At 44.4% G+C, this 25,134-nt stretch overlaps 2 protein-coding genes across 2 annotated transcripts in view; one reads left to right on the top strand and one right to left on the bottom strand.

Moving 5' to 3' along the window:
• Positions 1 to 7,014, bottom strand: part of LOC146186533 (uncharacterized) — a 33,339-nt gene extending 26,325 nt beyond the window's left edge. Inside the window, exons 1-3 of the mRNA XM_084607244.1 lie at positions 6,716 to 7,014; positions 6,330 to 6,502; positions 4,957 to 6,179 (exon numbers count right to left, since the gene is read on the bottom strand). Of these exons, the coding sequence (XP_084463370.1) occupies positions 4,957 to 6,179; positions 6,330 to 6,502; positions 6,716 to 6,843 (1,524 nt within the window). The 5' untranslated portion in view covers positions 6,844 to 7,014. The remainder of the gene's footprint in view (positions 1 to 4,956; positions 6,180 to 6,329; positions 6,503 to 6,715) is intronic.
• Positions 7,015 to 7,388: 374 nt separating this feature from the next.
• On the top strand, positions 7,389 to 24,912 carry LOC146186532 (zinc finger protein 830-like). Its single transcript, XM_084607243.1, has 9 exons — positions 7,389 to 7,522; positions 7,637 to 7,732; positions 7,838 to 7,934; positions 8,016 to 8,046; positions 10,500 to 10,618; positions 11,574 to 11,719; positions 17,711 to 17,788; positions 19,910 to 19,986; positions 24,226 to 24,912. Exons 1-9 carry the CDS (start codon positions 7,400 to 7,402, stop codon positions 24,386 to 24,388), a joined length of 930 nt encoding a protein of 309 aa, XP_084463369.1. The 5' UTR covers positions 7,389 to 7,399; the 3' UTR covers positions 24,389 to 24,912.
• The last annotated feature ends 222 nt before the right edge of the window (positions 24,913 to 25,134 follow it).

Genomic DNA, 25,134 nt, shown 5'->3' with positions numbered 1-25,134 from the left:
TAATATTCCGGGAACACGAAGGTGCACCAAAGGTTTATCCATCGTCCATGGTGGTTGGGTGGGACGGTATGGGAGGGCATATCCTGTCGGTACTTGCGACTGATGGCAGCGGAGTGCACTTGTAAAACTGCAGTCCGGCCTCTCATCCAGAATCTTGCTGAGTGGGTGAAAACGGTGTCTTGTAAGTGCTCGTAAATATACACGAAGTGGTTCGTGGGACAAGTATATGGACATTGGGCGAGCGTGTGCCTCTTCAATTGTGCCTTTGTTAGAGGTGCATCTGGGCAGTCCAAGGCATATTTTCAGTGCCTGCGCTTGCACGCTCTCTAAAGTCCGCAAGCAGGAAATGCTCATACTAGAGAGTACTGGGAGACTGTACCGGATGTAGCCAACAAACAGAGCCTCGTAAAGCCGTATTAAGGAGCGCTCAGTTGGACCCCATTTGATGCCAGCTATGTACCGAAGTACATGGCAAAAATTAATTAGCCTCTTCTTCACCATAGCAATATGTTTCGACCAAGATAGTCGGTGGTCGATAATTACTCCCAAGAATCTGTGCCTGGAGACGTATGGTATTACGACTCCATGAAGGGTAATCGGGTAGCGGCTGACACATTTTCCCGTAAACGCGATCACTGCACACTTTTCTGCCGCTAAAAATAAACCTTGACGCCGTAAGTACATCGATGTTGATGACACAGCTCGTTGCAGTCTCGCACGTAGTTGTGGGCGCGTCGAACCAGAGGCCCAGATGCAGATGTCGTCAGCATATGCACTTATGTGGATGTTAGTTGGAAGTTCACTCACCAGGCCAATTAGCGCAACGTTAAATAAAGTTGGGCTGAGAACTCCTCCCTGTGGAACTCCAAGACTGACCTGAAAGTGGGTAGTATCTCCTTCAGGCGTAGTCATGTAAACAGAGCGGCCGCTGAGATAGCTTACAATCCACAAGTACAGCCGGCCACCAACTCCCACGTCGTCAAGTCCATCAAGAATAGCTTCATGGAGGACGTTGTCGTAAGCTCCCTTTATATCTAAAAAGACAGCAGCTACTAGTCGACGGTGACGCTTTTCGTGTTCTACTGTCGCCACAAGGTCGATGACGCTATCAATGGAAGAGCGTCCGCGGCGAAATCCAGTCATCATATTCGGATAAAGATCATTACTCTCTAGATACCACTCAAGTCTTGCCAGCACCATGCGCTCCATAACCTTTCCAACACAGCTTGCTAGGGCAACTGGCCGGTATGAGGTAAGTTCGAGAGGAGGCTTTCCAGGCTTCAAAAGAGCAACCAGGCGGCTAATTTTCCAGTGTTGAGGAACAGTACTAGAAGCCCATATATCATTGAAATAATTAAGTAGTGCAGTTCTACCATCCTTGCCTAGGTTCGATAAGGTTGAATATGTAATCCCGTCAGGACCAGGTGCAGATGAATGCCGACAAGAAGCAAGAGCGGCGTCTAATTCAGCTATTGTAAAGGGCACGTCGTATTGATCATTCGGCGAAGGTGGTGCAAAAACCTCTGAAATTGGTAACTGTGCCTGGTTTGTGCCCACAACCATTTTACAAAAATCTTCAGCTACGTCAACTTCATTGCGGCGTTGGTAAAGGGCCAGGGCATGAAAAGGGTGCCTTTCTCGCGGAGGTTATGGTGCTATGGAAAGACCATAGCACGGGTTATACGGATCTTGGTTGGCAGACTAATGTCTCTGCTCTTTACTAGGCGGTCAAGGCTAACCATTGCTCTCTTTCCCAGAAGCAGGCGTCTCCTAATTTCATGGCTGCAGTCTCCTTCCGAGGTAATCTTGGCGCCCAAGAACAGAAAATCTGTCACAGCTTCCACTTCTTGTCCATTGATGCTCCAGGACTTGATAGGGCAAGACGCCATGATCTTCGTCTTTTTAATGTTCAGTTTAAGCCCAAACTTCTCACTCTCTTCTTGTACGCGCATCAGAAGTCTCTTGAGTTCCACTTCACTTTCTGCCATTAAAGTGGTATCATCCGCATATCTAAGGTTGTTGATACGTTTTCCAGCAATCTTCACTCCAGCTGAAGACTCGTCCAGACCGGCCTTCCAGACTAGCCTCCCCTTCTGGGTGCCCATGGTCTTGGCGTAGACCATAAATTGCACTCAGTGGTTTTGAGTTCATGCATTTTTTTGTCAAAGGATACAGACCACCATAAGCTACCTTGTGGTGGCTGGTGATTGAGCAATAAAAGTCCGCTAGATGGAGCAAAATTTTTTGCAACCCGGACCAATAAATACAAAACATGGTGCAGGTGAGACACATTGTGCTGAGGCCTATGCTAGTACAGCAACAATAATCAGGCTGCGAGGTGAATACATGGTCCACCCCAAAGCACGAGAGATGCAAGATTAGTCATACTGTTTAGCTTGTAAAGTTGGCTCGCAATTCAGAAGGGTGTTTGAACGATAAGCGGGACTTGAGTGTGCTAATCAAGCTCTGTAGCATTTTGGTAAGTCAATACAAAAAAAGTATGTACAGTGAAAAATTCAACTCCGCAACCTAGCCTCCCCTTCTGGGTGCCCATGGTCTTGGCGTAGACCATAAATTGCACTCAGTGGTTTTGAGTTCATGCATTTTTTCTTGTCATAGAGGTCTCAAATCGTAGAATGGCTGTTGCATATTGCAAATACAGTTGATCCTGGATATATAGGAGAAGGAGAAGAAAGAGGATCGTGATGGGTGACGATGTGACGAGAGTATGTATGAAACACTCATATATGTATGCTTCACTCGTGGCAATTGGAACGCTGCCAGGATGCCGGTGGGCAGCATGGCGCTGCAGGAAGCAGGCTGTTATCACAGGTGCATCATATTCAAGCTTTTGGATTAGAGAGACGCTAATTGATTAGCCCATTTTATATATGCGATTGTAAATATATCAAAATATTTCATGATCCCTTCAAGTTCAATACATCCTGGTTTGACTGTACATCCACACTTTAGCATGTCACCTGATTTCTTTCAGATAATAATAATAAAAAAAAAAATGTTAAGAATGTGGGGGGTTGTCAAAACATTACTAGGTAATAAATCCTTTTGGCCGATCCTAGTGGGCCAATAAATATTGTCTGTAATAATATTTTCTAGCTTTCTGTGACTAAAATTAAAGTATAGGAAAGATAGCTGCCAGCAGCATGCTTTGAATGGAGGTAGACAGTAGCTACGCAGCAATGCATATAATGTGCTCCTTAGTTTGAAGTAACCATAGCATAATGCTGGGAGCCACAGCTAACGACAGGCACTAACTGCAAGATAGAATTGGACTGAACAAATGATGCACAACACGGCAGCAAAGGGGAGTATGTACTGTGCATCTTGCAGTAGTAACCCACGCTTCACAGTCACCAACAGACCATGCCATCTGTTGGCGAGTGACAGAAGTCCAGTCCTCGCTCTCACCCTTGCGCTCTGCAGCGGGATAGCCCTGTTCGCAGACACTTCTATTCTAACACTACGGACCCAAAGGCAGATGCACTCAAAGACATCTGAAACTTAGCTAAGAGTTAGCAGTAACAATGTCTCAAAACGTGTTGTATGATTACCATCACCAACAAAGCCAAAGTATGCGAAGTTTGCTCAGTGAGGCAGTGATAGTTTGCAGCACATGCTTTTTTGCTCCCAGCCCGGCCACATAACTCTGAGACAAAGTTTGTCTGTTGTTGCATGTTCCACCGACTCCTGTTTACGTACACGGCCCCACAAGACATGAACTTAAGAAGAGTGGCTACTAGGGTTAGTTTGCATGCTGCTTCTGGTGTGGCAAAAACAGGATGTTGGATGAAGAACATAACACACACGTGTGTTAGGTTATTTTTCCAATGGCCTGCTTTTGTCATGCCATTCTTGCTTCTGACACCTGACAAGACACACATATTAACGTGATAGCATTAACGGTCACGTTGCCTAGAAATTCCTGCATCAGCAAAGTCAGCATTGTGAGTAAAAAATCATGGGCATGCATGCAGCAGGTGGTAGCTGGTCAGCATCATGGCCGTGCACTGACTGGTTGTCAAGCTGTGTGACGTCACAGACCCTGTGATACAGTCCCTTTGGCAGGCAACATTTGGCAGGTGGGAAGGCAACATCGAAGTGCAGCAATTCCAGGATCCTTGAATCTTGGATTAGACCACTATCCTTGTGCCATACAGGCACAATCGTAACGCTTAGTTAAAGCGGGGCTTTACATCTACGCCAGATAGTCTTTCATATAATATGCTATCTTAGAGCTGTATGCCAATTTGTATGCGTGGAATAATAGACGTACTAATTAAAAGATTTGTTATGTATGTGTAGCAAAGTGCATGAATGTGAATCTGCAAAAGGGAGCATACCATTAAAGGCAGAGCTCCCCCCCCCCCCCCCTTTCTTCCCCAATTTTTTTATATGTGTACTTTAAGAAAGAAAATGAAATACTGTACTTTCCAACTAATTGTATATTGTAGAAGAAATAAACACAAATCTCTAATACCTATTATATATAAAAAAAAGAAAGATCTAGTATGGTATCTTTTGCCATGCATTAAGTAACAGTAGTTGATTCATGAAGCAACTAATTATAGCATGCAGTTACAGCAGGATTACTAATACTGCCTACATTCATTTGATACATGTAAGTGAAGCCAGCTGCTTCACGCTATATTCTGCCCACACAGCAAAAGCGAACTTTAAAACCTACTACTGGGAACGAAAGCAGCCACAGCGACAATTTTTTTTTTCGCCCGCATACACACTGAACATAAAATTATTACAATCATTTGCACAAAGTTTTTGACGAATACAATCGTTTACACATGGTTTTTGATGAAAAGAAGAAATGACAACAACAATAACTGACCACAGCCACTATGCTGCAGATAACAGCAAAACTAGGCATAAACAGCTCTATAGACCAATAATGGAATTGCAATGATAACTAAGGGCACTTACCGGTTCCTTGACCTTTCTTTTTGGACTTCCCTTCTCAACCTTGACATGTGAGGCCGACCGGTGCTTCGACCTAGAAGGTGAGGGCTTTCTGTCTTGTTTCTTGTGGTCTGCTGTGCTGTTGTGTTTCCGGTGGTGCTTTCCTGACCTTGAAGGTGAGTCGGCACATCTTCCAGGGCGTGGTGGTGACAAATCGCTGTCTGAGCTATGCTGTGCGACTGGGCTTTCACTTTTCCTACCAGGCCGCACCGGTGACAAGTCACTGTCGGAACCCCCATGTCTGTTGCGGGCTTTTGCAGCTGCCCCGGGGCGTGGTGGCGACAAGTCACTGTCAGAGCCGCCACGGGCTCCGAGCACGGCACCATCACCAGTTCTTTTACAACGCTTCGGTGAAAGGTCGCTATCAATGTCCTCAGCAGCACCTGAAACTCTAGCTGGGGACAGGTCACTGTCAGAATCATGCCTAACACGTGGCCTCTGGGCATCACAGTCATCTCGCGGAGAAAGCGGTTCCATCTTCACCTTCACCCCTTTATGCTGTGGAGAGCGAAGTCTTTCATCAGACTTGCGAGCTTTATGCTTAGATGATCTGTGCTCAAGCTCAGTGTCACCTCTTTTTCCAGGTGCTCGCTGAGGAGAGTCGGGCGGTTCATCTGGTGATACACATCCTCTGTCACTTCTGTTACGAATACTTGTCCTTTCTGACGCATCAGTTGGTTCCACTTTGACCTTGACTTCAGAAACATCGGAATAAAATCTTTCTGGAGATGAGCCACAATATGCACTTGGTTTATCTTTCTTGTGCCTGTGAGAACTGGATGAGGGATCTGCATCAGGCTTGCGTTTTGAAGATGATGATGATGCATGATGCTTCTTCGGAGACCGTTCTTTCTCCTTCTTCGAGTGCGGAGGTGACGGCGGCCTTCTACGCGGCGAAGTGTCACTTCCCGAGTGTTGTCTTGCCTTCCGAGGCGAAGACCTGTGACGGGAGTTTTTTGACACTGGCTCAGCAGGTGGACTTCCTCTGTTTCGGTAGTTTCTTACGAGTTCACCGTGCTTTGCCGGTGGTTCCACAGCGGCTCCTGGGCGTTCTGGAGACTGGTCACTGTCAGAATCGTGCCTGCTCCTGTAGCAAGCTTGATGCCGCTTTCGCGGAGGCGATTCGTCACTGTCGTCAGCAGCACCCCTTTGTTTAGAAAATCCACGCGCTTCTTCGTTGACTGCATCTAGGAAAGAAGAAAGTACTCTTTTATAATCCCCACCAGGCACAGTTGAAACCAATTTCATGCGACCTACTACGAAACGAAGTGCGGATTTCAAAACGTTCCCGCCAACTATTCGTGGCGCGCGTTTCTAGGCGCAAACTACTCTCTCACCTTTGCCAATCTTTTTCCATTGGGCTGGAGTGTACTGCTCCGCCACACGAGCATGAAGGGGTCTTTCGTCAATAACCGTTGCCACTGCAGGTTCATCATCTTCAGGGGTTGCTTCTCGACTGCGTGCTGAAGGAATATGCTTCAAGTCGACATCATCGTCGAGTATCCGTAACCTGTTGCAAACGAATAATAAAAACTACAGGAACGGCACGCACAAGACGGCATGCACGAGAATGTAAACACAAGATCTGCGCTGTCTGCTGTGCCTGGATGTGAACGTGAAAACGATACAGGAACAGCGGCAGCGCCCACTTATGTTTTCACGGCTTTTTTAGCGACAGTAGCCCCGATCCATATTATTCAGAATGCACTCAAACGAGTCATACCTTTGGGTTGAAGGGATCTTTGTCCGTTTCTTTTTCTTCTCCTTCGCGGACCCGGACATGTATTTCTCTAAATATTTAAGTTTGTCGACACTTTTCACCGGAGCGATAACTTCACCGGACGACGCCATGTCTTCTGTCTGCTTTTCCACTTTACGCTGTTCGCAGCTCTCCAGCGCCCTGTTTACATGGCCTCTGAGAGCGGAAGAGATGCAATGATTGGTTAGGCGCCTCTTCCGTAGTTGGGCCTGTAAGGAGTTTCGGAGGCCGTTGTTTACCAGCAAATAGATGTTTACATTATAATGTGAGAAATACTTCCCAGGTAGCGCCACCAACACGCACAGGTTTGCATGACTGTTTTAGTTCATTCATTCCAACGTTCATTGTTCATTCTACATGTAAAAGAATACATTCTAAAGTATTGTCTTGAAGATATATTAATTTGTACAGCTGTAGTTACGAAGCTACAAAGGACAAACTACGACCGATTTTACCTTGGCCTTAACAACCTTGAAGATTTGTTCAAAAATATAAAAATTGTAAGATTGCAAAATTTAAAATTTTTTGTTTACAAAACGTGTGTTAAGAACTTGTTTGTATAAAAAAAATGGGCTTTGAAATTACTTTGAAGGCAAATTTAATAGTTATAGTTTTATTTTAAATCCAATCCAGTTCAATCCAACCAAGATGGCAGCGCGCGGTGCGCGGAAGAAAGTGATCCAAAAAGATGATTTAAAACGCTTGATGAGAGAGCGAAAAGAAGCTTTAAGTCAGTCATCGAGGAAAATCACATCTCCATACGCCAAATATCCTTTTATGATTGTTGTGGCTTCGTTCTGAGCAATGATACCACGGCGTTTCGGGTTCGCTTGCGTACTGCTGTTTAAGACGATGTTTTTGTTTTCCTTAACATAACCCACATATAACAGTTTAGGCCAGCTGATGTGTTCGGTATGCATGGTACACGTTAAAACCGAGACATTATGGGCAACTCATGTTCTCGGAAAAGCTCATAAGGAAGTAAGTGGGTTTTATTTGTGTACTCAACGACCGCTTAAATTCCGGTCTGCCGAGTAGTGTGGGTAATCGGGTGACTTCGCTATGTTTGTCTTTCTTACATGCCAGAATGTGGAAGACCTTAAAGAGAGTGCAACCAATCGGGGACAGAGTGGCAGCATTCTGAGCAAGCGCCGAAACGATGCATCAGCTGATGATCAGAATGGTGCGTTTTTCGACACCGATGACTTTTTTTGATGGTCACTTCACGTTAACCGTCGAACTGTTTGGATTGCTTTAATTTCAGATAAAGGACGAAGCCAAACAGAAAATATCAGGTTGGTGCATTTTATTACATAATTGTATAATACTTCTGTGTGATCTCTATCCAGCCCCGCTATGCGCTGTTTTGTGTCATTCTTGCTGTTCACCAACTAGCCGAACTTCAGACTGTTAACAGTCCTTCCTGCAATCTTCTTTTGAGGCTATTTATCCATGTAAAAACGCTTGTCTTACATAACATATTGTTACGGACGACAAGGAAGAAGAAGCGGGCAGTGGCGCGTGCAGGAGCGCTCGCGCTAGGCCCGCGAACATTTATTAAATGTCATCTACCATCGTCATCGGTCATGTTCTGTCTCCTGTCTTCATCGGCTTGCCGCTTCGTAACATTTGGTTGGAGGTGCGGGGTACGGCATCCCCATCCTCGCCTTGGAGCATCGACGTCATCTTCAAGCAGGGACCATCACCTAGGGCCTAGGGACATCGCCGAGCAGCTTCGCCCCAGCCCTTCAAGCCCAGACCTGAACAACTACCACCGCCCAGCCCCAGCCCGGACCTGAAAACAAGGAGAACAGACATACCAATCAGAACCGAGACGAAGGACCCGAAAGACCCGAATGACCCGAAGGAACCAATGGACACGAACACACAACCCCCGCCCAAGCTGCCCGACGTGACCTCGAGCCATCGGTACTCTGGTGACGGATGGTTGACAGCTCCAAGGGAGGTGGATCACCCACGCATCAGACATCGTACCGGCAAGCCGTTCTATTCTTCCTTCTTCCTCTTCTTCAAGCATCCAGACACACCCATCATCATGCCATAAAATCATTAACATCGCTAAACTTCCTTGTCCACGATCGGGACGATCGCTCGGTGGCCCCGGGTCATGTTACGGACGACAAGGAAGAAGAAGCGGGCAGTGGCGCGGGCAGGAGCGCTTGCGCTAGGCCCGCGAACATTCATTAAACGTCATCTACCATCGTCATCGGTCATGTTCTGTCTCCTGTCTTCATCGGCTTGCCGCTTTGTAACAATATATACGTACAGCTTAACAATTGTAATCCTAAGAGCTGTAAGTAAAGCAAAACAAATTTTAGGGTAGAAATCTTTCACGTTAGAGACCTTTGCCGCACATAACTGTCTTAGTTTCATTGATAGCTTTGTCAAAGGGCTATTAAATGTTTTACTAGGGCCAAAGTGCAGTAGGTAGGTAAAATGTCGATGGGTATACTAGGCATCTAGCAGCATGGTTTCACGTCTTTGTAATGTCCACAACTTTGGTAATAATGAAATCGCTTGCATTTTGCTTATTCTATCTATAAGCCTTCTTGGTTTTTGGAAATGTTAGCAGTTAAAGCACATAAGGTGCATGAGTTAGGCACTACCACGAGTATAACTAGGTTTAGACTTTTCTGCATAAACTGATGAAAGTAAGCCTAATTCAATGTTCAAAATTTGGTTCCAACTGAAAAACGACTACTGTGCTTTGTTGGCAAGAGTATAGTTAGCCGGCTGTTAAGTAGAGCTTACACACAGTCTAAGTTTAAAGTTAACTAACTAGAGAAACCAGCAGTGCGATGCAACAGTGGTATAAGCAGCGCATTTATGAGGCTTGGGGTAATGCTCTGCCAGCGTATATTCCTCTACTTACTGGAAAGCTCCCCCTCCTCTCTGCCTGCAAGCTGAGCACTGTTTCTTCAATATCATCACCAACTAGGAGCAGTTGGTTAGTTAAGTAGGTTTATCGTGCACATAGGACACCGAAATGAAACCATGCTTAGATGTCATGAAAAAGTATCATGTTCTGGCTATCATGACAGTTGAGCAGCAGTTCATTCTTGCCATCAACACACAGCCTATGTGATGTTTAGGTCTCTCACTAACCCAGCGCAGCAAGTTGACCATATGTTTGCCTAGTTTTTAGAAGAAAACTTCCGCTTGAGCTTTTGTCTGCTGACTATCTCGTCTTGAGTTACTCTTTCAGTGATAGCAGAGATTACTTCTAAAAGCACATGCCAAAGTGCTATCAAATTGTTCATGCTGACAAAAACACCCAGACATACTATAAGTGACCTTCGACAATGTGGGATTGTCCTGTCAAATAGCGCAAAAGGTATAATTCATTCGCTGAAAATAATTAAAAAAAAAAAAAATTTGTGTCTGGAAACAAACACTGAAAAAATTTAATTCTGTCAAAGCTAAAAAAAAAAAAAAAAAACCTACGTATCACATGAGAATTTTATCTTTGTTGCATTATGATATATTAAAAGAAAAACAGAAAACCTGGCATAAAATATTACATAGATGTACAAGGACTTTTTTTTCATAAAATAAAATTGTACATTTGGAACCAGCATGTTCCCTGAATATGTTATAATTGTAACTTTATTTTAGCCTAAGGCTCTTGTCCCTTCCTTGTCAAGAGGTGCAAAATAAGGAAGCATTGAGGAAGTATTAAAGGGATGCGTAAAACTGCATGTTTCATCATTGTATTCATTTATTACAGTCCACCCCACAAGAAGGCAAAGGGTCCTCTTCTCACAGAAGACTACTCATCAGATGAGGACATGGATGTTATTCAGCCTGTGCAGAACTCAAATTCTACGGAGCCTGCACTTCCAAAGGGCAAGTTTAAGTTTTTTCACATGTTTTCATCGCTTATGCTAAATACTGCACTGCCAATTATGGATACTTATGCCTAAATTATCTCTCTTTCGTAGTCAGAATAAAAAGGGCTTCAGGTTAATGATTTAGTGTGAATGATCTGGACGCACGATTGTCATTTTTGCAGTCACATAAATCAGTAACCACTGTTATGCTGCCTTGCAGTCTGCAAGGTGTAACAACATGACTGAAAAATTGACCCATGCCAGTTAATCCCTCCCACAATGGCCTCACAACAGTCCCCATCTGTGAGAAAGTGCATATGCTATCAGTGACAAATGCAATATAAATAGGGTAACTGTAACGGGGGCACAAGAACACAAAAATGTTAGCTGCTGGAGAGAAAGTACAGGACTATTTTTTAGGACTATGATCTTTTTTTTTTAAGCACAGCAAACTTAGTGGAAGCTGCGGCCGCAGTATTGCCAGATCACCAAGCAGTTTTGCATATCGTCTACTGCACAGTATAATGAATAAAGGACTGTGCATTGAACTATTGGCGCTCTTTGATAAAAGAAATTTGTAAGCAATTCATACATTGATGCAGTTTTTACAGAATTAGATGTGCCATTGACCATATTTTTACAGCTGTCAGCCAGGGTCACTGGGTCTGTTGTAATCTCAACTTCAGAGTGGCCTTCACTCTAGAGAGAGTGAGAAGGACTAACTTTCTTATCCTCTGCACCTGTGTACTTTCTGGAGTTCTGTCAGAGCTAAATTCTGTGGCTTGCTTTATTTTGGTAAAGGCTGTGCATGTCTTGCTTCTGAGGCAGCATCTTTGGGATTGTGGTGTCTGAGCCACCTATTGTGCTGTTTTTGAGACTTTCCATGGGGAAGTTTACTGAAGCTCGCTTGTTTGAGATGCTGCACTACGAGTACCTTCATTTTCTGTTATTGTATTCTTCTTTCTTTATAGACTTCTTTGATAAAACTTCTTCAGCACAGTCGAAAGCAGCTGCCACAGATAAACCTTTGCCACCGAAGCCAGAAGTGTCAGCGAAACAACCACCTGCGAAAGCAATACCAGAAGGCTTCTTTGATGACCCTGTCCTGGATGCAAAGGTAACTCGCAACTCGGTTTATAATTGCTTACCTTTAAGGATAACTGGGGTTAGATTACAACGAACCGAAGAGAGCAAATGGCATTTTGCTCAAATTTATTTCTGCTTGTTGCAGCAGATACACAGTAACACAGGAAGCTGGAAACATTTGATAAATGGAACTTTGCTCATTCAAACTCAACTCGTTACTCTTTAGTGTGGATATAGCTTGAAACACAACCAACTACATTTGGAGAGACCTGTGCATTCAGCCTCTCTTACGGCAGTTTGATGCCCCAAAAAATGCCACATGGGTCATGTGCATGATACATGACCAGCATGCCAGCAGATGCAACCAGTACTTGCCCCCAGCACATCACATTATACCTTTACTTGCATCTAAGGGAGTGGTCAGAAGATGTGCAGAGGCTGTGGTGGAATCGTGTTTTGGCAAACAATTTAGGTGTGATGGCAGAAGGAAAAGCAGATAGTGTTACAGTCGAACCCGGATATATCGAACTTGAAGGGGATCGCGAAATAGTTTGATATATCGATAATTCGATATACAAAAACTGGCTTGTGGCGGCATTTACGATGCCAAAAAACGATACCGTATTTGTCGCGTAATCAACCCACTCGCATAATGAACCCACCCTGCACTTTTGCACGGAGAATTTGAAAAAGAAAAACAAGCGGTAAGGCCAGCTCGCTCACGTGCAAGCGATTGAGCTATCTCAGCGACGAGCGGCAGCGACAAAGCGAAAAATTTCAAACTTGTTGGAACAGCAGCTCTAAACAAGGTTTCTGTGTTGCCGCGGCAGAAATCGCGAGCGTTTTCGCTTGCATGTCGATGGCGCGCGTCACTCCGTTTGGGTCGTCTCATCCACAGCTCATTTCTTGGCAGCGTGCCAAGATGCTGCGCAGCAATAACGTCCGGGCGCGTTTATCTTTTGATAGCTCCTGCGGCGGCGGGGAGCGAACTTGGCAGAGTGCCCGTGATGGCTTGATTGCACGTACAAACCTGGTTCGATTTTTCATGCCGCGCTTGGGGCGGGCGTCAAGATCGCAGCAGCTGACCGCATGCTTTCGTTGATTCATACATGCAAGGATAAACGACACCTGCAAAAAAAAAAAAAAGAGAAAAAAAGACACCTGCCATTTCATAACGTCCAAACAGCACGAGAAGAAAGGATGACTCGCAAAAAGAAAAAGAGAGAGCTGCCGCTTTTTAACGTCCGCAGGCACCATAGCCACCTCAGCCGCCATGCGCAGAGGGTTCGCAACACTCGCTGGAGAAAGCGAAAGCGTCGACGCCTGTCTGAAAACGGGCTGAGCTGGTTTGGCGCATGCGTAGCGCATGCTGAAGGAGAGAGATAGCTTGGCAAAAGGATGGGCACACCCACGCACATGGCTTGCAAACGTCATGTGTTGGCGCGCGGAAAACGATAACAGCAGATGCGCGCGCCTTTGGGGAATGGGCACGGCGCTGCCAGACCAGCCGCCCCCGAATTGTCCCCTCTCATTCCTTCCGCCCGTGGCTTGAAAATGGTATGTGGCAAACTGCCAAGGGTGATGCGATCGTCTTTGGGGAAGGCACACTTTCCAGTGCGTGGTGCGGAGTTCGATATATTGAATGACCGGTGAAATTAAGTTCGATATATGACGCGGCTTTCCTATACTTTTGCATGGGATTTTCAAGGGTGCATTCCATAAATTCGATATAACCAAAATTCGATATATCCAGGTTCGATATAACCGGGTTCGACTGTATTCATGTGTATGTGATGTTAAACCACGAACGTTTGGCAATATCGTTGCCTAGGCGACTTCCGTACTTTTGCCTTGGAGTTGGAACTTGTGAACTTGGCTGCAGTGGCTGTGAAGGGCGTATACAGTGAAATCTCGATACGATTCGGCTAAATACGTTTTTTGCATAATAAGGTTGTTTTTTTCGTTCCCGGCCAATGCCCTATAGAGGTAATGCATTTTTTTACGGCTAATACGATCGTATTTCCACGTAGGTTTGGATAATATGATCGCGGAAACGTCTTCTGTAAATCTCGCGCAGTTTCGATTTTTGCGCCAGGAGGCAGCAAAAGTGTCCTAGTGGGATCCGACAGTAGCTGCAGTAGTCGTAACTCTCCTAGCGCTCGTGACCGATTTTCGATGTTGGATATGACCTTTGCTAGACATGTGTAAGAATCACATCTCTCCAATTATGATGATGACATCAGAGCCAGTCCTTTGCAGAGGGTGGGCAGAGCTACTGAAATTATCGCATCGAGCGAAACGACAGGCATGGCGGACTGAAGACGCGGCGACATGCTCTTCGTATGCTCGAGGCTCGGCCTGGCTCAGCTCGGCTCGAGTCCGGCCGTGCCTCAGCACAGCGCCTGCAGCAGTGTGGCGGCCTCTGGGAGCCATTTTCGCAACCTCGCACACCAAAAGCACCGAAGTGCTGCTGCTGCTGCTGATGATGATGATGATGCTCAGGGCCATACCCTTTGAAACGGGTCGGCACCAAAACTGGTGCACTGAAGGTTTTTAGCGCCATCTATCCTAAGACATAGTAATTCCGGTAAAATCACGTGACCAAGAAGCAGTAATTGGCGCATGCATTGACGATGCTGTAGGCTTTGTTGGCTTTGTGCTTGCCATTTCTTGTTGCCATTTTGGTGTTCCGAGCGTTCAGCTTGTACTTCGCACTTATCGTTTCATCTGTTTTGGTGCCGCGTTTCACCTGTGCGCTTCACCATGTCTAGAAAGCGTAAAGCGTTATCGCTGAAAGAAAAACTCAACATCCTCGCAAAAGTCGACGAAAATCCGCAGAGGAAACGTGTCAACCAGGCACGCGAACTTTGTTTGCCTGTCTACACACTGAACACGATCGTCGGCAAGTGAGAAAAAGTTTGGAAGAACATTCAAGTCTTCGACGCCGGCGTGAAGCAAACAAGGGGCGCCCAGCATGGCAAGATGGAAGGGGTTCTACTGGCGTGGTTCAGGGAAGTAAGGGCGGCGGGTGTGAACGTGGACGGGACAGTTGTTCTCGAGAAAGCTGATGAGATAGCACTCTCGTTGGGCATCGAAGATGTTGAAGCTTCGGGCGGGTGGCCGCATCGTTTTAAGACTCGGCATGTCCTGTCATATAAAACCGTTTCTGGCGAAGGGAAGTCTGCCAACTAAAATCAGGTCTCAAACTGGCTTTCGACTCTGCCGGCGGTGATTGCTCAGTACCAGCCAAACGATGTGTTCAACGCAGATGAAGCTGAGTTGTTCGTCAACCTTCAGCCTGAGAAAAGCCTCAGCATGAAAGGTCAGACGTGTCAAGGCGGACAAAAAAGCAAAGAAAGAGTCACCATATTGTTGTGCTGCAATGCTGATGGAACCAAGAAGCTCAAGCCTACCGTCATTGGCAAGTTCTGGAAGCCACGCTGCTTCTCGCGTAACCCACGCCTTCCTGTCATTTACAAAGCGAATAGGAAGGCATGGATGACCGGAGCCCTTTTCACAGAGTTCCTCACCCTTCTGGATGCCCGGATGCATGCCGAGAACCGCAGAATTCTTCTATTTCTCGACAATTGTGCCGCGCACCCTGTCGATACTTCGTGGCTGCAAAACATCAAAGTAATTTTCCTGCCGCCCAACTACACCAGCCACTTGCAGCCCCTAGATGCAGGAATCATTAGAAACGTGAAATTTCACTTTAGGAACTTGTTGGTCTGACGCTTTTTGGCCAAGATTGACCGGAAAGATGCCAGCTTGAAGGTGGATATTCTTGGTGCCATCCATTTTCTGGCGATGTCATGGGATCGCGTCAAACCCGACACCATTGCCAACTGCTTCAAGAAGTGTGGCTTTTCTTGTGCATCTGGCGATTCTGAGGAAAATGGAGATGACGGCGCAGAGATTGACATCCTGGACTAGGGTGACATCAATGTCGACGTGTCTCCGGAAGATTTTGTATCGGCGGATGACCAACTGGCGACATGCGAATTGTGCACCGTCCAAGACATCATTGCAGATGTTACCGCTGAAGAGGAGAGCGACGACGATGACAACCAAGACGCCGGAGATCGCAGCAGCGATCTCCGGCGTCTTGCTCTTGAAGCTTTGGACGAGCTTCGTGGCTTTGTCACGTCTGCGAAGCTCAGTGAGGAAATTGCTACTCATTTCTACAAGTTCCAGAAAAGCTTGCTGCAGGACTTCGAAAAGCAAAAAGTGCAGCGCAAAGTGACGGATTATTTTAAAGTGCTTTAATAAAAGCAAGTTCCGTGCCTAGTATGTATTATTCGCGATCTTTTGGAGTCCGTTTTGGATAATACGATTTTCGGATAATACATTTTTATTTTCGGTGCTTGTGGGAATTGTATCAATGAGATTCCACTGTATTTTTTCATAGTGTATTCCTTTCTTGCATACCACAGAAAGCTGCACAGTACATTCACTTGTATCGGAATGCAATAAACTTGCTAAAATTATTGTACCTGCTGATTCAGAGAAAGCTTTTACTCCTAATAAGGAGCTGAGCTGCAAGAATGTTGATGTGTAGCACATTTAAAGTAACTGGGGAAAAAAAGGAAATCCTATATAGTTGAAGATGGCAGGCATACATAATTGTAACTGTGCATTACAATGTGTGTGTGTGTAACACACGCACGCATGCATGCGAAACAACACCTAGTTTTGGGTGAAGAGTGTTTTTGCCTTATCCTGTTCACGTTTTTATAAAAATGTTGAAACTTTTTAATAAAAATTCAAATTTTAATTTATTGATAATGCACACACTATCTTAGGGAACAAAAATTTTAATTCTTCGGGGGGGGGGGGGGGCCACTACTGTCACTATGTTTTCTTTCTGAGCATGAGGTCTCCTGGCTCCACACTGTTCTTTATGAGCTGTTCATGTTTTATAGATCACATTTTAGCTTGTTATCCATGGAAAATGTGTTTCACTTGGCTATAAGCATCGGTGATGCTGAAGCTGGCTTAGGGCTGCTTGTCAGTGCACCTTCCTTAGGTAATAGTGAGGCAGGAAGAAAATGTGGACAGAGGAGGTATTCTGTGAAGACTCTAACAACACTTGTGCCCTTGCGTTGGGAGTCCTTGTGCAAGTGCCTGAAAATGTACAGGCTCACCATCCACTTCTGCCCTGAAGGCTCTTTAAACATACGCTTCCACATAGCTTTATCTTAGTTATGCCTGAAATGTATATATACTCAGCGTTTAATTTTTGTTTAAGCATAATTTATGGACAGATGTACGGAACTTTACCCTTTGTGGTCCTAAACTTAGACCCAATTTGTGGTGAAGATGCATGGGCATTATTTTAGTTACTGTGCAGAGGCAAAAATTGCTGGCAAATAATTACATTTCATTTGTATACTAAAGTGAGTTGTTTGCAGTGGAGGCTATGTTACATTTACTCCTTTTAGCATTTGTCGCCTCTTTTTCAGAACTGATTGAAAGGCAGATGTGAAATGTAAGAAAAACTGTCAATGTGGCATTGGGCTTCAGTTTATGCCACATAAAAGCATTGCCTTCTGGCTATAGCCCTCTGGGTCGAAATAAGGGCTACGGGCCTTGTTTTGATCATTTGGAACTTGACAGACTCTCTGACCCTAGGAAACAAGGAGTGAAGGCACATGCATACAGTAATGCTCAGGAAGTTTCTTCAGAGAACCTAAACTAACCATTAACCCATTATCAAGCAATAGTGATTACGATGTCACATTGCCTATACAGCTGGCACTATAAAACAATACACTGGCATTGGTACAGCATCATATATCTAGGTCATTTTATGCTTAGTTGGCTGTGGCTCTGAACCGGTTTTTAAAACAGTGCATAGTATACCTCCCATGATCTGCTTGAACATTTCTGGAATGGTGCTATTTTTGTTTCTCGGTGGTCTTTATTGACCCTTTTCTTGTTACTGACGTTACGTGCCCAAAAGCTTGCAAGAAATACTCGTATTTGCCAGGAGCTTACTTGTCTATGTTTGTTCATTACACAGGCAAGGAATGTGGAATACAAAGACCCAATTGAAGAGGAGTGGGAAAAATTTAGAAAGGAAATCGCCGAAGAAACTACGGTATGTTCGTTTGCTGTTGACCATCTGTTCGTTATTCACAAGTTGTAGATTTTTGTGTTCTTTCTTCAGGCCTGTTGCCTCTAGTCAAGTGTGTTGTTGGCAAGATGCAAACAGAACCTAAAATAATGTGGTTTTTGTTTTCAGCTCTGTGTGCCCACTTTAGCTTGCTTCTTGGCCATTTAAGTGGCTTACATTGCTTATTTGTCTGCTGCCTGGGACAGAGTCAGGCTATTGTATTGTCTGCTCTGAGCTGTGTGCCTACCGTATTGGAGTACTTCGCCGTAGTTCTTGAAAGTTTTTAAGAACACAATGCCTTCAACATTGAAAATCTTTAATTACTCAAGTTTTAGATGCTTTAAAAGCATAAAGAGCTGCACAGTAAGAGATGTACAGTTCAGGAAGGAGCAGGAACACAGGACTCATTCCTGTGTCTTGCCCCCTTTGTGTTGTGCAACCCTTGTATGTTTCACTGACTAGCCCAAACTGTTGCCATAGCGATGCACATTTTCAGCACTAGACTGAATTTCAATCGAAACTTATGTGAGCAGATTATTGCCATCTCTTTGTCAAGCAAACACGTGTTACGTCACTGTAAAGTTAATGTCCTTAATTTTGCAGTGAAAATTACTCTTCCTGCCTTGGTCATCGAGGTGGGCAGCCTACTGATGGTTTTAATGCGATAGCTTTGGAGGCTCTTCAAAAAAAAATATTTACACCTAATTTGCTTAGTTAGCTGAATAATAAGTATGCGCACTATCATGTCGCGCCATCTGTTGAGCAGCAGTGCACATGAGATCATGGGGCTTTCGGTGTCACTCTGCAACTAGAATACACCCTCAGAGGGCAATGCGATTGTAGTGTGTTTGGGTCCGGTGCATATGGGTGGAAGTTGACGAAGACAACAAAATGCAGTGTACGGCACGAGAGAGTGATAGACACATGGGACAAGTGGCTTTGGCAATAGCATAGTGCTGTCGTGAAGTGGCCAGCTGCGGATTGTAGCCTAGAGTGGGCGAAGTTGTGGCTGTATTTATTTTATTCCTTTCAAGATCAGAGCCCTTTCCCTCCGTGCCAGCCATCCTTCTCTCCCTGAGTGGTGCAGCTGGCATTTACCGCACAGACACATGGCCCGCAACTTTGAGGCTCATTGCGACATCTGATTCTAGTGCATTAAAAATATGTCATTGGTCATTCGCAGCACAAGAAGCAGTGTTACCTGCCTGGTAGTGACAGCTACGTGTTTTGATCTATCTTCATTGCATTAGTGTTCACACCTCTAGACATCTATCCAGCAGGTGTCCTGAAGAGATATCTCATATGCAGACTAGCATGTAATGGTCCGCAAACAACCATGAAAGGAAGACACAAACTCAATGTAAAGGTATCAACAGCTTCTAACCTGTCACTTTGCGAACAAATAGTGTAATTAGGTTCATCTGTAAATTTTTGTACCCTTTGTTGCTTTGCAGTAAGCAGTTCGCATATTTGGCAGTCAATAGTAGCGTAATTATGCACTAAGTGTATGAAAGCCGGAAAAAATCTTGAGAACAGCCATGGTAGTCGCACTGAACATTTTCAATGGCTCTGGCAACAGGTGCTGTCTGGGGCAGCGCCGCGCATACCATTATGACCCTGTTCACAAAAGGAATGCACAAGGACAGGTACACAAGAGCAGTGCTTTCAGAGCAGGTATAAAGTTCAGTAGCTTTTGAGGCATAAACAAAAACGTCCATGCGCGTACAGATGTGTGCTGCTTGCGAAGTACCACCAACACATGCGTGAATTGCGTAGAGCAAGCTTTATGTTACGTTTGAAGTACACGAGTGGGAATTTGTTTTAGTACTTTAGAAACTTTTGGAAGTTAAGAACAAATTTACTGATCGTATGAAGATATAAACTGTATATAGGATTTGGATCCCCACTATGTTGATTTTTGCTTGGAAAGAAATTTTGAATAGAAAAATTACTGTTGTGCTTATTTTTTCCAGCACAGAATTACGTTATGTGCACGTAAGAAAACATTGACTTATACATAACTGTGGCAAAGGGTAATACATTGAAAGAAGCAGCCCATAATCTGAGATGGGAAAGAATTTGGTCGATGCACTTGTTCCCTTTCAGGTGTCCGAAGCAATCATGGCTGAGGATATTGAAGAGAGCAAGGTGGAGCGTGACATTGAAGAAATTGATGAACAAATGTAAATATGCAGTCATTTGATAATTTTTTTCAGTTCAGATTGATAGCTTCTGACAGTGACAGTGTGCATGTGTGTGTGTGTGTGTGTGCACGTGCATGCATGCATGCTTGTGGTGGGTGGGTGAATAATAAATTAAAGGGGTGGATGAGTGGGTGTAGGTTTAAGAAGGGTTATCCTTGTGCTAGTGTAGTGCTTTGTGCATAGGTGGTTGCACTGCTTATGTACTGTAAGCTCAATAATGCAATTTTCTAGAAAGCAGAGACCTTTGTTTCAATGATGAGAAGTTGAAAACATTAGAATTTCACTTAATATGATCCGAGACTAGCAGCAATTTGCTTGAGAAATACATATATGCATACAATGGGCCAACGGGCCAGTCGACCGGAAGGATCTTTCAAAGAAGAAAGCCAGCAGAGGGAGTGATGATCGGTGATGACATCAAAAGAACGGCCATACAAGTAGGGGCGAAATTTGGCTATTGTCCAGAGGATAGCCAGACACTCTTTCTCGGTGACGGAATAGTTTGCTTCAGCTTTCGTCAGGGTCCGGCTGGCGTAAGCGACAACATATTCATCAAAGCCAGACTTGCCTCAGCTTTCGTCAGGGTCCGGCTGGCATAAGCGACAACATATTCATCAAAGCCAGACTTCCGCTAAGCTAGTACTGCGCTGAGGCCTACGCCGCTGGCATCAGTGTGGATTTCTGTGGGAGAAGAAGGGTCGAAATGACTAAGGATTGGCGGAGCCATCAGAAGGTGGCAGAGTGTCGCAAAGGCCTCATCACAGTGTGGAGACCAGGCTGAAAGATCGTGGCTGGACAGAAGCTTGGTCAGAGGGTCGATGATTGTGGTGAAATTGTGACCGAAGCGGTGGAAGTAAGCGCAGAGGCCGACGAAGCTGCGGAGTTCTTTCACAGTAGTGGACTTGGGAAACTCTGCCACAGCGCGTAATTTTGTCGCATCGGGAAGAACGCCATCCTTGGAGACGACATGCCCGAGAATGGTTAGCTGCCGTGCTGCGAAATGGAACTTCTTTAAATTTAATTGGAGTCCAGCATCGGTCAGGCATCGGAGAACTGTCTCAAGGCGCTGGTGGTGAGATGAAAAATCGGGGGAAAGATGACAACGTCGTCCAGGTAACAAAGGCAAGTGTGCAGCCCTCTGAGTAGGTTGTCCATCATGTGTTCAAATGTGGCAATGGTATTTTGGACCTTCTTCTACAAGACAAGAAGTGCTTGAGATTGAGCTAGTTGGAACATCTTCTCACAAATGCTGCGCTGCTTAGTTTTACACTTACGCGAATCACAAGTTTTACGCGATTTCATCCCGGGCTTAGATAAGGTGTTTATTTTTTACATTTTCATGGTTTCATTCCTTAGTTGTTCTTGCTGTCACAGTGCACTGTTATGATTTATGTGTATTCACGATCCTCAGATTACGTCGCGTGCTTGTGTTTTCTTTTTCCTTTTCTAAGAAATAAAACTTCGGTTGGTAGATTGCGCTTAACCTCAGCGTTTATCCAGTTTCTTTGTCTGTGTAAATCTACAAGACAACTTAGTTATAAGCATTAGTGCGATATAAGGTATTAGTAGACACCACTTATTTGATTATTGAACCTGCAGTCTCCAACAGGTAGCACGGTTGAAAAAGCAATGTTAATACTGTTGTACCTATTTCTGATAAAGCAAGACTCGTAGCGCAGCAAAGTGGTTCAAATCATCCAAAAGAAAAATTTTTAGATGGCTGTAATCGCGAAATTTTCCAACCTAAACAAACGAGTCACCTTCAGTGTTCTATTCGACATTGCCCACTAGTCTGCCCTTATATATTTTGTTCCCGTTTGTTTCGTTTCCTTCCTTTGTTTATTTCTTTAACTGGTGTTGATATGCTGTTTTACAATTATGTAATGCCTTTGGGCCTTTAAGGCTTCAATAAATGAAATGCAAGTAACTGCTAAAAACTGTTTTACACAATAATAAATTTAATCGCTGAAAAAGAATAAAAAATGATTGAATGCTGTTGAGTGAAAAAAGTAGCAACAACAACTTATTGCTGCTCCATCAGTGCATTTCTGCATGCACACTATCAGAAATGCACAGAAAAGAACTTATTTCAAAATGGTGATGAACATGGCATTATTGACGCAGATGCACTAGGACAGCAGCGAGGTGCACGCACGCAGATGCCAGAACGGCGAGACATTGTCTGTAGAAAAAATGCAGCAACTAATGGCGTGCCAACTGGTATCCAAAATCACATGCATCTGGACTTGCCGGGCTGAGGTGCAGTCAATAATTGCTATCACCACACCTAGTGACAGAGCTTACAAGCCCTGCAGCCATCATAACTCTTGACAGTGCAGGCCCATCACAGCTTCCATGGATGGTGATGTACCTTGCAATTCAGACTTCAGGAGAGACACCTGAACGATCACTTACTGCTGGTCATATCTTAACACAACCCCCTTTCGCGAACCCGTCGATGGTGTTGCTACCCTTATATTTGACAGCTGCTGACCTCTTGCATGTTGGGAGCACTGAGTGAGACAAAGTTTGAATTAAGCCACCTAAGGTAGAATAAAATCTTGAAAATTTCTATCTTCGTTAGACGTGGAAAATTTTCAAATTATCCAGAAGCTTGAATTATTGAGCAGCCCGAAAAAAAATGCTGAAAAGTGTTTGTATTATCTGGCAAACCCCTGGAATGCAGTATCTATTCTGTAGATTTGAGATGAAAACTAAACGACAATTATTCGTGGTTATGTCAAGCACACTGCTTTGTGTAACTATTGGAAACGTTCCAGAATTGCTCCTAAATCGTAATTGCCTCTGTGGCTCTTTTCGCAGTTCAATGCAGTAGTAGCGGTGTCTCTTCATAAATGGCACCGTCACGTTTGAGGATGTTTAGGACAAGCAAAGCTGGAACAATACTGCTGGACTATATTCTGGGATTGCAGGACGTCCAATCATCATCTCGCCTGCCGTAATGTGCAAGCTTGAGGTGCACGAGCACCACCGTTCCATATAATTTAGGTTCGGAGAAGTTTGTAAAGTTGTTTGCAGGCTTCGCGAGTCGTAACTTCAATGTCGCCCCCTTTCTGAATTAACTAGTGTGGGCCCGCCCGTACCGTAATTACTGAGCATCCGATGGCATAAACTTTGAGTGTCTGCCGAGACCGTGCTCTTAGTTCGAATTTCCTAATTAACGAGATATTACTCTGCGCTGAAAACATGACATGGAAATTGAAATTTTTGAAATTTGTTTGAAGTGGCTAAAGTGCTAGTTTCCTGAGTTCGAATTATTGCAAGTTCACTGTTTTTATGAAAACTCGTTTGCTTGAGACAGAAAATTTCAACAAATATGATGTGAGAACTTGCTTTTTGCTCCCTGATTATGCGGCTTGTTTATTTGAAGCAGAAAGCTATTAGGCATTATGCTGTCATCGTTGAGGTGTAATAAGTGTTCATATATAGTGTTAAATATTAAGCTGACCTGAAGACTATGTTGTTGAATTATATCACTTTAATTTACACATGTTGTAAGTGTTGTATGTGAATGCTGTTTCATGAAATATTTATCGACAGCACTTGAAATTAGAGAACTTCATAATTAATGTTTTCGTTGCATCTATATTGTTGTTACCAAAAAAAATTAGCGGTTGTTTAGCTCTGGTTAAACCTGGATGGAGGCGACAGCTTATTTTGCCTGCTACGTTATTCCCCTATCACGCCATATCAGTGTAGGGCGCTACATTATCGGGAACACTAAAGCTCAGCTTTTAAGGGTGACGGGAGAGCGTAAGCTGCAGCCCACACATAAAGTCCCGCTTTAACCAAGCCGTATGGACGTGCCTGCGTGTCCTAGGGGTAACTTGAATACAAACGGTTCTGGCAAACTGATTCTGATATCACCCTTCCATATAAAAGGATCGACCCGAGTTAGCAGCTCCTGCCCTTGGCACAGGGGTAACGTGAGTTCAAATGTCGTGGCAGGCTGATTCCAGTGCCAGCCGAGTTGGCGCTCTTTCAGGCACCCACCAACACTGACGCTGAAGGCTTGAGCTGGCTGGCGTAATGAAGCTTCCGCTTCAAGAATTGCAAAGGTTTGGCACTATAACCAATCAAATCCTTGACTGGAATACTTTTGTGAAAGGTGTAAGTAATGAGGAAAGGATAGAAAGAAAACAGCATAACTGAAGGGAGCTAGTTATGGTGAGCTTATTCTTTTCTTTTTTTTTTCAGCCAAAATTGGCAGCGGGTTGAACAGCTTCAGCAGAGAAAAGAAGAGCTGATGAAGAAGGAAGTGACCACAAATGACGTCAATCAAGAGAGCAACAGTGATTTGGAGGAAGAGGAATACGATGAATTCCTCAGCTGGAGAGCAAAAGGAGTGTGGAAAGAATGATTCTGCCTCGTCTTTTTCATTTCCTCAGCTGGCTACGTCTATGATAGACTGCTTGAAGAAAGTTCACATGAGCTAGTCAAATCTAGCGTTGCAAGACTGTGAAGCAGCGGTGTGCCTCCAGAGCCTTGAATCTATGCTAGGCAGACTCACTCACTTTGAGGCAGATGTTGTGAATGTTACCCTAGTTCTCAAGTGCGCCGCCATCGCAACATGCACTCTCGGTACTGTATTCTTGCTGCATCATTCAAACAATTTTTCTTACCATCGTCACATTTTCTAGTTACCATTAAAAATGTACAAAGTGTACAGATTTTATAAAGCTGCTGAATGTTTTTTACTTTTGTGGAAATAATGGTAGTGGCCAACTTTTTTCTTTGTTGTTTGCTCAAAGGAAGTGTTAATCTTTGAACCTTTTTTCTTGTTTATTAATGCTTTTCATCATTAGGCAACCAATGCTCCTAACAAGCACTTCGGTGATATTAATTAAAGGACTGCCATGAAAATATGAAATGATGACCGCTGTGTTGACTTTGATCCACTTTGACTTCTTAGTTGCTTGAGGTTGATCCACACTGCACAACCCTAACCAGCTACAGTGACCAGTGTGGCCAGACAAGGGACACGGCAGGCTGCTGTGGAGAGTCTCGCTGGTCACTGATTGTCAGCGCATGCAAGGACATAGCACTTGCTCGGACATGCACGTGTAACTGTGTAGCTATATCAACATGGACAGTAACTTCCTAGAC

This window comes from Amblyomma maculatum, chromosome 6 (genome assembly GCF_055883805.1).
Source record: "Amblyomma maculatum isolate TAMU_Amacu chromosome 6, ASM5588380v1, whole genome shotgun sequence".
Classification (NCBI taxonomy): Eukaryota; Metazoa; Arthropoda; class Arachnida; order Ixodida; family Ixodidae; genus Amblyomma; species Amblyomma maculatum.
The sequence above is the reverse complement of the archived record's forward strand: the minus strand, read 5'-3'. Positions and strand labels throughout refer to the sequence as shown.

What these genes read in the sequence shown, in the direction of transcription:
- LOC146186532 (XM_084607243.1), top strand. Translation starts at nt 7,400, where the DNA reads ATGGCAGCGCGCGGTGCGCGGAAGAAAGTGATCCAAAAAGATGATTTA. An exon ending in CATCTCCATACGCCAAATAT is followed by an intron (nt 7,523 to 7,636) that starts CCTTTTATGATT and finishes TAACCCACATAT; the next exon opens with AACAGTTTAGGCCAGCTGAT. An exon ending in GAAGAAATTGATGAACAAAT is followed by an intron (nt 19,987 to 24,225) that starts GTAAATATGCAG and finishes TTTTTTTTTCAG; the next exon opens with CCAAAATTGGCAGCGGGTTG.